The sequence below is a fragment of the Tarenaya hassleriana genome, unplaced genomic scaffold (assembly GCF_000463585.1).
Source record: "Tarenaya hassleriana unplaced genomic scaffold, ASM46358v1 Cleome19, whole genome shotgun sequence".
Classification (NCBI taxonomy): Eukaryota; Viridiplantae; Streptophyta; class Magnoliopsida; order Brassicales; family Cleomaceae; genus Tarenaya; species Tarenaya hassleriana.
The window spans coordinates 962,085-976,398 of NW_010965304.1; the positions used below are offsets into that span (position 1 = coordinate 962,085).

The 14,314-nt window shown below is 36.5% G+C and overlaps 2 protein-coding genes across 2 annotated transcripts in view; both read right to left on the bottom strand.

Annotated features, from left to right (window-relative positions):
- The window catches only part of LOC104810913 (fatty acyl-CoA reductase 3), a gene marked incomplete at its 5' end in the record, with an annotated part of 5,977 nt that extends 678 nt beyond the window's left edge, over positions 1-5,299 (bottom strand). Inside the window, 9 exons of the mRNA XM_010537376.2 lie at positions 6-192; positions 530-611; positions 1,138-1,299; positions 1,390-1,582; positions 1,864-1,964; positions 2,054-2,256; positions 4,455-4,558; positions 4,987-5,103; positions 5,272-5,299. Of these exons, the coding sequence (XP_010535678.2) occupies positions 6-192; positions 530-611; positions 1,138-1,299; positions 1,390-1,582; positions 1,864-1,964; positions 2,054-2,256; positions 4,455-4,558; positions 4,987-5,103; positions 5,272-5,299 (1,177 nt within the window). The remainder of the gene's footprint in view (positions 1-5; positions 193-529; positions 612-1,137; positions 1,300-1,389; positions 1,583-1,863; positions 1,965-2,053; positions 2,257-4,454; positions 4,559-4,986; positions 5,104-5,271) is intronic.
- Positions 5,300-6,459: 1,160 nt separating this feature from the next.
- LOC104810914 (protein HIRA) lies at positions 6,460-13,499 on the bottom strand. The gene is made up of 10 exons (XM_010537377.2): positions 12,922-13,499; positions 11,691-11,966; positions 11,347-11,598; positions 10,785-11,176; positions 9,520-10,510; positions 8,914-9,124; positions 8,393-8,633; positions 8,044-8,166; positions 7,647-7,761; positions 6,460-7,140 (listed from the first exon to the last, which is right to left on the bottom strand). Exons 1-10 carry the CDS (start codon positions 13,027-13,029, stop codon positions 6,784-6,786), a joined length of 3,066 nt encoding a protein of 1,021 aa, XP_010535679.1. The 5' UTR covers positions 13,030-13,499; the 3' UTR covers positions 6,460-6,783.
- Positions 13,500-14,314: the final 815 nt, after the last annotated feature.

The window sequence follows — 14,314 nt, forward strand, 5'->3', positions numbered from 1 at the left end:
TACACGAACCGGCTTCCCGTCTTTGTCGAACCAAGGTTTCTTGGTGAAATATGAGTATCCGAATTCCGGTAACTTGGAATTTTTCATCGGGTTTTTGGCCGATGAACCGACATGGTATATTACTTGGTTCGGTTTACCGGCTTGAGCAACCATGGATACTAGTATAGAATTCGCCACCATATCTCCCGGTATCTGCTTGAACCGGTATCAAATTCAAAACAATGGGGTGAATAATATTCATTTTGAGAATTACGGGTTCAATTGTCATATCTTAAAAGTTTCAGGGATATTTTTGCAAATGATACAAATCTAGGATGTAATGTGTATAATTCAAGCAAGTGTTATACATAAGATGTAACGGTATTGGATAGGGCGTGTCTCTAAAACCAGTGAGATTAATTTTTATTTATTTTAAACTTAATAAAAATAAATATTAATTTGATATATGCATCTTAATAAAACCAAATTAATGTGTTTTTTTATTTTATTTTTCGTTATATTATTAGTGTTAGGATAATAAGGTACTTACAAGATCCGAGATTGCATTAAGATCTCCAAGGAAGCATGTGAGTTTGCCTTTCCCATATCCAACAGCGAGACTATCGATTGTCCTGTCAAAGAAATAAATGTATATCAGTGTATGCATAATGCTTAAAAAAACTAAAATTTTCAGTTTTGCCCCAAAACTTGAAATTCGTTAGATTATGCCCCCTTTCTATGTAATTAGATCACAAACATCCCTGAAGATCAGGCTCGTAAAACTAGGAGTCGACATTTCGACCAAATAAAAACTTTATCCAACAAAAATTTATTTCAATTCAGATTAGATTCGAACAAAACCAGTAATAATATCATAGCCAACCATCTTGGCGCAAATACTAAACCTAACCGATTGAAATCGGTTCAAAACCAGACTAAACCGAATTGTTAAACCAAACCATATATATATATATAATTGATTATAGTGAAAGGGAAATGAGAAGAGTAAAGAAAACGTTTGTTCCGTCCCAAGTTCGAATTTCAAATTCGGGGGAACGTGTATTCCAAATATCTGGCTGATTTTCGACCCCGAGATTGGTTTGAATCTTGGACCAGTACTTGGTCACAGAAAAAAATAAATAAATAAAGAAAAGATACCTGACTCCTTCGGTCCAACCGGGGAAAGGCTCTTTCAAAGTGCTTGTGATAATAGCGGGACGTAGAATCACAAGAGAAGTATTTTCCCTTTTTGCCCCTACCAACATTTCCCCCATCGCCTTTGTGAACACATAAGTGTTTGGCCATCCGTACACTTTCGCCCTAATCATTTGCACATCCCACTTGGTATCAAGAGATTCCACAAACGCAAACGCAAAACGCAAAACGCAAAATGCAAACGCATATACGAACCTAGAGAGTCCCAAATCCTTCATGGCTCGAGTGACGGTCTCGGGCGATGCTCCGGTGGCTCGGAGTTTCTCGAGTGTTTCGTCTACCAAATTCTTTTCATTGTCGATGTCTAGACCGGTGGTCCCGTTCAACGTCTGCCCTAACCGATAGGGCGTTTCCGTTATCGTTCCTGACTTTTCGCCGCAAACGTAAGCTGTGGCATGTTTTCACGGTTAAACATTGATCAAATAGCAGTTCCAAATAATTTTGTTTTGCATTAGATAAATATGACATCCTAGACCTAATGATATATCATGAATGCAGTTTCTGCGACACAATATATAAGGGTATTAATTATGGTAACTATATGTATATACGAGATTTGACCTACTTACTATGATATAGAATTTTCGGGAATTTTCGTTAAATGTGCGTATATGTGCATGATGTATATGCATGTCACAGATGTGTGTGCGCATAGACATATATATGTACCTGTAGATACGTGCACAAGCACTTTAACCTTGGCACATTTCTTCGCAAAGTCCAAGACATGAACAGCGCCAAACGTGTTGATCCCAAGCGCAACATCGTATCTACGACAAATCAGAATTTTTCATTTTTCATAAAAAATATCTTGAAAATGAATACATATATATATATATATGTATGTATGTATGTATGCCTCTCATCAAAAGTAGTAGTAGCAGCCAGGTTGATGATGGCATCGAGTCCATGGATCATCTCATCGGCCAAGTTGGAATCTTGAACGCCCAAATCCTCCGAGGAGATGTCTCCAGCCACAAGCGCAACTTTTTCTGATACTAAAGAATTTAAACTTGGACCATACTTCTCCTTCACCACCATGAACAAGTCCTTCCCCAAAATCTGCGCATTTGGACCAACCATATGATATAAAACCCAACTTTTAACTATATTATTATTATTATTATGTAAAATTTCAAAATCCTTTGCGCCAAAATCATAATTGGACTGTTTAGCATAACTTTTAGTGAGTTTTTACGTCGGTTTTAACTGTAGTAAAAAATATTGATACAATTTATCTAACCTTTATGTGCCAAAAACAAAAACGAAACGATTTATATATATCACCTTAAGCCCAACAAATTAATTTGTGAAAACAGACCGTTTTACCAAAGACTATCAGTTCTCAGACCATATGTTAATGGCCTATTTAAAGTGCGGGCCATCCGGACCTAACCCTCGGTCATCATCATTATTATATCATTTATAGCCATATTATTAAATATAGACAATGACATACATGATTTATTTATTTTTTTTGATAAAAATATAATTTCAGTATTCTTATCCGATTCCCATATTTCAGATATTCACAATTTTATATATCTGTAAAAATTCGTTGGCATGTGTGAATATTTATATCCAAATTAAAACATTGTAAAAATGAGAAATAATCGGTTATTGGATACTAAATCACACGTAACATTACAAGTTGGACAATTACAATATGAAAAAAAAAAGGATTTGGTATTATATGTTAAATAATGAAAAAAATACGAAAATAAAAACATCGATATATCCCATAACAAAAAACGTTTTGTTGGACCAAAGGAGTAGGAACCGGGGGAGTAAAGGCCATTAATTTCACCATCTCTACGTGATGTGGATTGAGCATCGACGACTAAAAGACTAAAATCATGTGCGTGTGTGTGTGTATATATATATATATATATATATTCAAAAATTTAGGAAAAATTCTCCAAAAAAATACTAACTTTTAAATTTTGACAAAAATATATTGAACTTTTTATTTTATCAAATAAACATTAAATTTTTTAAATTTGACAAAACAAACACTTAATTCTTCTATAATTATCAAAATAAACAAAATGATTGAGGTGGTACAAAGAGATGCAAACATGTTAGATTATTTTACTTAATTTTTTTTTATAATCGAAAAAAGTTTATATATTATTTTAGATCACTGAAAAAATTCAGTTTTTTTTTAATCACAGAAAAATTCAAGTATTTTTTGGTTCACTTAAAAAATTCGTGTTTTTTTAGATTCATTTAAAAAATTTAATGTTTATTTGGCAAAAAATAAAGTTTAGTGTTTTTTGTGATGAAGATTTCAATATTTTTTTTTAGGATTTTTCCTCAGATTTAAAACTTAGTGGAAGCATTAGATATTGTTGTAGTCACAATGTCTTCTCATATAGATAATATAAGTAGCTGCACTCCGCAATAAAATATTAAATTCTATATTTCTGACATTATTATTACTATATATTTCATTATTTTTATAATTTACTTCTTTTTAAATTTTAAATTCTCATTTTTGTATATGTAGATATTTGTATTCTCTTTGCATAACATCCACCTTCCATTAATATTTTTTTTTTACAACTTAAACCTTATGGTAATATAGATTGATACCGACTAGGCTTTTTCTCTCTATTTATTATTCTCTTAAGCATGCCAATGTTTTTTTTTCCAAAAAAAGACCCAACATTTCTATCATTTGAACATTTTTTTTTATATATATACCTCTCAAGGCATTTCTATTGTTTTTTTTTTGTTAAGATTGATGGAGTATAGTTGCAGACCATGTTTATTTGTTTTGGGTAGGAGCAACACATTTATTTTTTGTTAAGGAGGCCCGATATATATGTATATATTGTAGACAACGTTTCATATATATATATATAATATATATAACCTAAATATCACTATAATGCCATGATTTAATTTGAGCATTATCTGAAAATGGTAACATTTAATTAATTCAATGAGTAAATCAGAAAAATCCAATGTCTTGACCATCGGGTTGACATAAAACTTAAATGTGTCTTAACAAATATCATTTTATTGTTTTCATTTAACCAAAAAAATATCATTTTATTGAAACCTTTTGCATGTTTTTAGTTTCTTTTTTCCTTATTTTTATTTTTTACCCTATAGGGCTAGGCTGTCCGTACACCACCACTGGTGTGTGGTCCGTCCACCACCACCAATAATAATAATAATAATAATAATAATAATAATAATAATAATAATAATAATAATAATAATAGCTGACAAAAGACAGAGAAAATACACACCTCATTGTAGAATCGATGAGCGGCAGATTTTTCATCTGATGCTCTGAGCAGAAGATAGATTTTCTTTAAATTTGGTGCAACCCTCAATAACTTCTCCACCAAAACTGCATATATATAATAATATAAAAAAATATTTATTTAAAATTAAGGAATAAAGGTACATATATTTTATTTTTTTGGAAATAATGCCGAAAGCCGGCATGTTTATATTAAAAGGAAAGAAAAAGAGCAAGTGTAACGATATATAAAAAGTTGTTGGTGTCAGAATGGATAGATCCGAAGAAAATCCAAATAAGATCTATTTCCGATTATTTTCCACAATTTTTTTTATAATCAGAAGAAATGGAAACAAATACATGCATACATATTAATATATATACACACACACACAATAATGTATATAAGTGTGCGTATCTTTCTCGATGTATATGTCTAGATTTTGTTGGTGGATACTGTGGATGGACATGGACTCATACAATCACATACACACACACACACTATATACATATATATAGAGAGAGAGTGAGAGTACTCTTGGCAAGGAACCCTGTTGCTCCAGTGACCAAGATGGATTTGTTCTCGAGGAACTGAAGAACACTTCCTATCTCCATTGAAGAAGAGAGAGAGAGAGAGAGAGAGAGAGAGAGAGGGGGAATGATTTGTGGAGGGTGAAGATTAAATGGAAGGGTTTATAAGGTACGACCAAAGTGTAAAGAGATCATTCGTACCCCCAAAAAAAACTACAAAGGTTGAGTATAAGTGGTGGCAATAATCTAAGTTTGGGTGGTCTAGTGGTGAGAGAACATGAAAAAACAGAAGAGAGAGAGAGAGAGAGAGAGAGAGAGAGAGGGGGAATGATTTGTGGAGGGTGAAGATTAAATGGAAGGGTTTATAAGGTACGACCAAAGTGTAAAGAGATCATTCGTACCCCCAAAAAAAACTACAAAGGTTGAGTATAAGTGGTGGCAATAATCTAAGTTTGGGTGGTCTAGTGGTGAGAGAACATGAAAAAACATATTCCCACCGTGTGTTCAAATTCAAGCGTGGGGAGAGGTATTTACCTGGACTTATCCGGTCCTCTAGAAGATGTAGTCGGGGCAAAGTTTCGGTAAACTTCAGGATTATCTAAAAAAAAAAAAAAATTCTGTCAATGACGAGGTTTTACTCTTGTATGGGACAAAACAGCGTTTGCTGGAAACTGCGTTTTCGCCCTCATAAATTAACGTTTCATTTTTGTTTGGTATTAATTTAATTGGAAAAAACTTAAATTAAAACTTTTATAAAAAGAACATCACTTTATTGAGTATAGAATCATAATAGTTCGATTATAATCAAGTCGGTCCACTGCCACGTAAGCTAATTTGTAACTGTCCAATGCTGATTGTGTAACACAAACTTATGAAACAAGACTGTCTAACCTCTCGACCAAACCTTATTATTCTTTGTTATAAAATAAAACTAGACATGCCATCATACACTACACATGCATATATATATCATTAATCTTCTTCTCTAACCCTCAGTAATATATAAATTTTTTTTATCGAGGCATGTAGGTGGAGATGGTGAACAATTTGCAGCAACCTATATAATATACACATATATATATATATATATATGTATATATGTATTAACTCTGACATTCATTTGTCATCGGATTTGTTCTCTAGTGATACGTGAAGATATCGGTTTCACATTTGGATCGGAAGGACATTTTCAAATGTTTTGAATTTTCTCTTATTTATCATATATAAGCTTATACGTTACCAAGATTACATATTCCGTTTAGTTGGATATATCATATTTTTGTAGATATTAATAAAATATAATGTCAATTACAGATTTAATAAATCTTTCTAAAAAAGTTTATTCTTTTGATCAACGTATCATGCGGGTTGGGGTTTCGTGTTAATAAACTAAACCCTAAAGGCAGATCCAAACAACAAACATATTTAAATGGGTCGAAAGCCCATTAAACTTATTGGTTATAAAAAAAAAAAACATATTTGGTAGACAACCCGATTGGCGATTAGGTACAACAATCAGGACAATAATGAACAAGTCGGTTTAAACTTTGGAATACCGGTCTCAGCCCTACTGAACCGGCTCCCATTACGTTCAAATACAATACCAACTCTAAACCGGACCGGTCACTGAATCCTAAACCGGCTTAACTCCCAGCATTCTCTGTTACATCAGCCGAAGACACTAAAAAGAAACGGTTAAACTGAGAAACTACTTGAGAATCATCAGTTTCCTCTGGTCTCCTGGTAAAGATTAGGCCTTTACAACATCCATGAATCCGATTTACAGTAAAACACAGAGAAAATCAAGAACCAGGGTTTCCAGAATCCGGGTCTTGCTTATCTCGATCTCCCAAACCCGTTTTCCCGTCTTTTCTCGCATCCCCGACCTCAGAGTTTCCGACAGGAACAGGATTGCCATTGTCTATGGCCATTGGAGTTGCAGAATCTTGGTTATTAGTAGCTGTTGTCATGTCTGGAGGATCCGAGTCCATTGGATCAGTGGTCGCGGAAGATTTCAGGTTCTTTGTCTCGGTGTTTGTTTCCGAGTTTTCATACTCGGAAACGAGGTCCATGAACTCATGGAGCAGACGCTGGACCTTTCTGTTTGATGCCATTGCAGGAAGAATGTCGTCTCGTAATAACTTATGCTTCTTCATGCCCTGAAAATACAGTTAAATTCAGACAGGTGTTTCTCGAACCAGGAGAAACCTAATCGATCAAACCAGACCAGGTAAAACCCGAGAGAAAAAAAACACTGGATTTCGTTAATTTGGGCTTTAAATATCACAGCTTTTGAACCAAATATGAAGTAGATACCAAGCTTTCCAATTCGACCAAATCGATTTCCGAATTCTATCTTTTCAAAAGGGCGACAATCACAATGTCCCTTTAAACCCGACTACCATATAGTTCCTCTCCCTCAAAGAAATGCTTTTTAAAAATCAGAACTAACCAGCAGAAATCATAAAAGTTCAATGTGTTCTTCCTCATTTACCACTCTGTTTTCAGCCTTTTTTCGCTGTGGACATGTAAAATGTGATGAGGACTGAGGAGCATTAGGAAATCATCATCCAAGAGCAAGAGAGTTTTAAAGGTTTCATCTTTTCGTTAAGGAGACTTGAAAGAACAAGAGGGGAGAGATCTTTAAAAAAGACAGGGGCATTACCAGAACAAAGGGATCCCACGACACGTTCGTGCTGGAGGATAATGCTTCACACATTCCAGTTGGAGGTCCGAGAAAGCTTTCGCATACTTCCCTTAGTCTCGATTCATCAGCCTCTCTGCAAAAGCAAAGCCCTCATTGTTGAAGACAAAACATGTGAAGAAAGTTCGGTGCCTTGAAAAACGAAGCAACCGAAAATGAGTGCCGTGAGTGATAAGCAACCATAACGGTCATTCTAGAAGCTTAACATCCGTTAGGATGGATATGTGAAATCAATCATGGATATTCTAGACCAGATTATGCATTGCAAAAACTCACACACTCGTTCACGGAACCTAAGATGACAAACTAAATGTTTGAAAACAGAAAATATCATCGAACAAATGAAAACGACACAGACCTGGCTAGAAACCTCACGTAAGCCAAAAGGCACTGACGATACTCGTTCGGGGACTTCAAAACGAGGGAGGAAGCGAGTTGAGATTCCAAATGTGCACGGGTTTGCATCCCATCATCAGTTATCCTGCAATGTAAACACCCAGGAGAAGTAAATACAATATGAAATCGGGGGCTCAGGGAAATTCCTGTAATGCATACCAAAGAAACAGGGCAAGTATCACAGATAAAGACACAATGAAACAAGAGAAGCAAAGAATTGACTATAAATAAGCTCTATTGTCATATTTTCAACATTGAAAATTGCCAAGAATGACTTCATGAATATAAAGATACTGTGATGAGACACCGACCTGTTCCATCCAGGTTTTCTAGCCATGTACTTCCTGACGTCAACCTGCAAACCAGCAAGCTCTCCACACTGAGCAGAACCCAAATTCCAGGAGCTACTGTAATTTGAGGCGGGGAAACAGTCATCAGCCACTCTCAGCCAACACATTAGACTCATGTCGAAGAGGAAGGCATGACGGGTGGCTAGAACAACAAGTGGAGAACCAGATTTGGATAGTTTTGCAGATATCACTTTTATCATGCCTGAAAAACAAGATTGTATCAGCTAGCTAGAGCTTCTATCACCGTGACGACATAAATTCATTTCACAGATTTGGCCAAATAAGTTATGGGGAAAATACCGTACTGGACTAAGAAATGGCCATAAATATAATTAGCAAAGTCCTCATTCTTTGATTATGGACTACCGATCATTTTCAGGATACTCGAGAGTCCAGCCATTTTGGAATCAAATACTGTCTTGTGCTAAAAGACATACAAATGGATGAGGAAATAACAGATTATTAGGAGTCTTACAGCATACCTTCAACTTTGGAAGATGGTCTGACATCAGAAGATATTAAAGATGATAGCGAGTCTTGTAGGAGACATTTCTTATTAAATAGATCCCACACATATAAAGATCCTTTTCTTGTTACCAGTAGCAACTTCCAGCTATCGTCGCAATCTATAAATGTTGCAGCAGATCCCGTCATCATAGTAGGCATAGCACGTCTTCCACACTTTGAATAGACCTTCAAAAGGTATGAACAAGTTATAACAAAATATCTCGAAATTTACTCAAAAGGCAACACATTGCATTTGTTACCATATTACTTTTCTCTTCCTTATCCGGGAGTTAAATATACCGACCAGGTACCTCAATTTAACTCCAAAGTCGGATTTTGAAATATCCTCAAACATCCAAGTACCGAAAAAATACTACCAAATGGAGTAAAATCAGTCGAGGAAACAAGTTCACAACATCAAAATAAAGTCGAACATATGCTTTAAATGTCAGGTACCAAAAGCATATTTTTTTTAATAGGAATGGTATTAGTAGCATCAAATCCTTTTAGTAATTCCGGTTGATGGAGTTTCATATTCGAGTAAAAACTGAAACAAAAGAACTCAAAGTAATTATTCTCACCTGCAGGCTTCCATCTTCGCACCCAACAGCCCAAAAATTTGGATTCCCGGCTAAGACTGTGACTTCCCCCAAAATCCGATCAGACCAAATAGTTTGGCCTAATTTTGTGCAGAGAATTTCGGTTTCCTTCATCATTGATGTACTTCCAGCACCAAAAATGTCTACAGCATGCTCCCGTGGATGAGCTTCCAAGCAAACAGGTACCACATCTTCCCCTTCTTTCCTGTCGAACACCCTAATGAACAGATCTGAGCCAGATCCCTTCATACCGGTTGATTGTTCGACATTTATACCTCCATCTCTACCAGCGGTTTCAGAAACCTTTTCGATAACAAGGCTCTCAGTAACAGTAGCCCGAGCAGTAACCCCTGAACGCTTTTTAAGATCAGAGTTCCTGCCCACCACTCCCTTTATGGATGGATCCCTATTGCCGGTCTCAGCAGCAAAATTTCCGCTATCTCCCTTATTAAGATCAGATGACACAAGCGGAAAATTTTGAGACTGCCCGCTAATCATAATATTATTCTCCTGCTGAGGGACTCCAACAGCTTCAGGAATGATCCTCTTCCTTCCGTCGGGCCTCCTATATTCTTTCTGCTTCACAGGACTAGATACCCGAGTTGAGGTTGCAGCTTTGTCTAATGCGTCACCAGTAGTTTCTGCGGTCTTATTTCGATCTTCAACTTGAGATTTACGAACCTTCACTGTACTATCTGCATTGGTAGAAGGTTTTGTTGTCATTTGGTTTTGCTTAACGTCTGATACTGCCTTCTTACCATTATTTTGCCTTGCTGAAGCTACTTCAAGTAATAACTGGGCTGGGCTCTCTGCCAAGTTTGCCTGCCGGCCCCTGATATCTCCATACCGGCTTTTCTTTAATTCATCGAGCTCAGCATCAGTTAGCCTGTGGCCCAGTTCCTTTGTGTCAAATTGAAACATTGCCACTGTTCCATCCAAGGAACACGCGAAAAGCGAATACCCATCAGGACTCCTGTAATTGCAAGGAGAAATAAATGGTTAAAAATCATGACAGAACATGATCAGATTTTTATTCTTTCTCTCTACGTGTTTTCTTTATAGAAAATCAATTATGACACCAGAGTACTGGCCATAGATTCTTTGGAAAATCGTAATTGATATTAAAGAAAAAAGAAACATATGGAAACCGCAGCGCACTTTGAAATACAATGCAAAACCATAAGTAAAACGTAACGGTTAATCAATAAATCATACAACACATATAGAAAAAGAGCATATGTTTTTACCATGATAGATCTACAACGCTTTGGCTGAAGAAATGCTTCGCAACAAAAAGAGGGCGTGGACTTGCAGTTGTCCATACAGTTATAGTACGGTCTTGACTCCCTATCGCGATAACATTGTACGGCTGTGAATCTTTCCCTCCTATCTTGGAAGCCCCATTGCTCCACCCGACTTGTTTTGCATCTTGTGCACCAGACATGGATCTTCTGAACATTGAATGATTAAACTTCACCACAATGATTGGAGCATTATGCCCCAAGAAATCAAACGTCGCAGCCCATTCCCCTCTCTCTAGAACAGGAGCAGAATGCCTTGGCTTCTGAAACCCGTGAGTGGTAGTAATGAAATGTCCACATGGGGACCACCCAAGGCGCCTGAAAAACGTGGATCCAAGCTGAAAGAAAACATATTCGCCATTAGTCATAACCGGCCAAAGGAAAACATTAGGATGCATTGTGTTACCCTTCCCTCAAACGACAAGATAATCCTTAATCAACCCTTTATTTAACATCCTCTTTACATAATTGCATCCTAATGAAATTATGAGAATAAATTGATGTGTACCGATTTTGACCAGTGACCCTCTGTTCTATGCGCAAGGCTCCAGTCACTTGTTCTCCATATTATGACAGTTTTATCATCTGATTGACTCGCAACAAATGAGCCAATTGGATCCCAGGTGACTCCTTTAACCAAGCTTGAGTGTCCCCTAAGAACAGTTATGCAAATACCACTGCTCATATTCCATATATGGACCGTATTGTCCAAACTCCCACTAGCGAGCATTGAATCATCAGGAGACCAATTAAGATCCACCTACTTTAAGCAGAGAAAAAAAGTCACTCGGTTATAATATAACCACTGAAGTTAATGATGGTGGTTAAGATGGAAAAGAATGACATAATTACCACATCAGCAGTGTGTCCCCTCAAAGTCATTACAACTTTCCAGTTCTCAACATCAGGGGGTTCTCCACTGCCAAACTCACTGATTCCTGAACCGGGCTTCCTCTCGTGGATTAGGATCACTTGATCATCAGAACCCGATGCCACAAATCTACCATGCTTAGCCCACCTAACACAGTTGACCGACCCAAAGTGGTCACGGAGAGTTGCAAGAATCCTCTGATTTGGGTCATGTTTTTGTAAATCTGTGTCGACAGACTTCATGTTCCATATCCGGACCTACATTCAACAATAGCAAATATGATCAAAGGAGAGCGTCAGTTAGAGTATGCAGTGTAGTATTTTACAAGTATTGTACCATCAAGCTAATGCTTGCAGATTTCTACAGCATAAAAGAGATTTGCCAAGAAGTATACTCCATAAAATGAAAGAAGAAACAATTTCCAGCCATTAGGCAAAGAAAGATCAACCCGCAAAACCAGTATTTCAGTGCCTTCAAATCACTGTTACACGGTTTACCACAACACGGTTCAAATATTCAGTTCCGTGTTAAACCTTTTCAGTTGCTAATGCTAAACAAACTCATCAAACAATATCAATGACATAATCCAAATGATGCAGCCACTGAGACATGAGAAAGCAGTCTATCACTGTCCCAAGACAACTTCTAACACTCGAGTAATAAGTAAAAACAAAACCAATCATTCTAAACAAGCGCCAAGGAAACTACATACATTATGTACGCAGACATTCTCAGAACTCCAAGTGAGGTTACACTAGAATTGATAGAACCCAACAGAAAGAAAGATACAAGACTTTCAAGTACATGTTGAGATAATCATGTATCTCTACTCTTGAAACATGGAGATATAAGTGAAATTGTAGTTCGCTCGTGAAATCTTTAGCGTCACCTTACTCCTAACAACTCAGACAAAATCAAGTGCTCCAAGAAATCATAATTGGTTACACTATTTTCACTAATAAGAACTCACTAAAAACTCAATCCTATTCGCATTTATTCGAGTATTTAGTACTCCATGTGCTAGAAGACCAAACCATCAGGGAAAACATGACAAACGAACTTGTTCTGCAGCATTATTTTCTCAGGAACCAAACAACATCAACAACACCAACATCGCCTTAATCCCGTTTATTTGGGGTCGGCCGTTTCTCAGGAACTAACCAGAAAAAAAAAAAGCTTAGAAAACAACGGAAGCGAAGGGAAAAAGGGCACCTTGTGGTCACCACCTCCGGTGGCTATCCTTTGACCACCGGGCTGAACATCAATGGAGAATATCGGCGAACCTTCATGCCTCACCCAACTGGGTTTCTCCGCAATCATCTCCTTTTCTTCTTCCTCTTCCTCTTCTCTGAGACTAAAATTCAATTCGAAAAGAAACCGAAGACTCCGCAACAGAAACCCAAAGCACAGTTTCGGACACTCCCTTTTGTGTTGCAATTACACCATCAACGAGCTCCGGAGGTAACTGGGTCTCGAAGAAAAGACCAGAAATTTTCAGATGAACTGAAGAACCCAATTCGAATTCATGGACCAAACCGAAATCCCAGAAGATTTTGACGGGACGAGACAAAACGAAACGGAACGGTGCGTGAAAAGAGGCCAAATTCGAGATTATTTTTGCACCCACTTCGGTGAATGACGAACCCCCGGGAGGGAAGAAAAAAAAACTCTAATTTGACGTAGTTTAAGCAAAAAGAGAAAAATGGAAAAACCCTAAATTTTGGTCGAAACGGAGAAAGGGATCGAGGGTTACTGTTCGTCGGGACTGGTACGGTTAAAAACCCCAACTTGCAACTTCTTCGTTCCACGATTTGTGATTTAGGGACAGTACAAAGGTTGTCATCTTTTTTTTAAAAAAAAAAATCTTTTATTAGCAAACAAAAAATTAGAAAAATATAATTTCTAAAGTTGTTTGAGTGAAGATTCTTCTCTCCGCTCCATAGCGTATAATATTCTGTGGAAGTTTTTGCTTTGTTATTCCCATTGAATGTGTTATTGACGTATTTATATTTATGAAAATCATCTAAACCGGAATAAACCGAATTTTTATTCTGATATGCAACACATGTTACCAAACCAAATCTAAACCAGACAAGAACCACATTGGATACATAATTGGGCCGAAACCTCATGAGTCTCACCCTCGAGTGAACTGAAGCGGGTGTTGCCAAAGGCGAAGCCAAGCATAATTTGAATATATATATATATATATATATATATTGAAAATTTCTAACAAGGTCACTGACATGTCACTACAGTCATCGCCAAGTCAAGGGTCCCGCAACTGAAATTCTAGTCAAACTAGTCATAATCCTTATATAAAAGGATAAATTCATACAAATCTCCGAAATTGAGTATTGGTGGAAAATAAATTCATGAACTAGTTGATTGGAATAATAATTTCCGAACTTGAGACACGTTAAAATATAAATCTGAATTTGAAAAATGGTGTCATGACAAACTTTGACCCATGTTAACTAATTAAAGTTTTTGTCACATAAAGAGAATCGAAAATATTAAACGAGTTTTAATGAAGCGGATCAAATCGAATTTTATTTAATCGGACCAAATCAGCTAAAAATATATTGTTCATCAACTTTTTCGA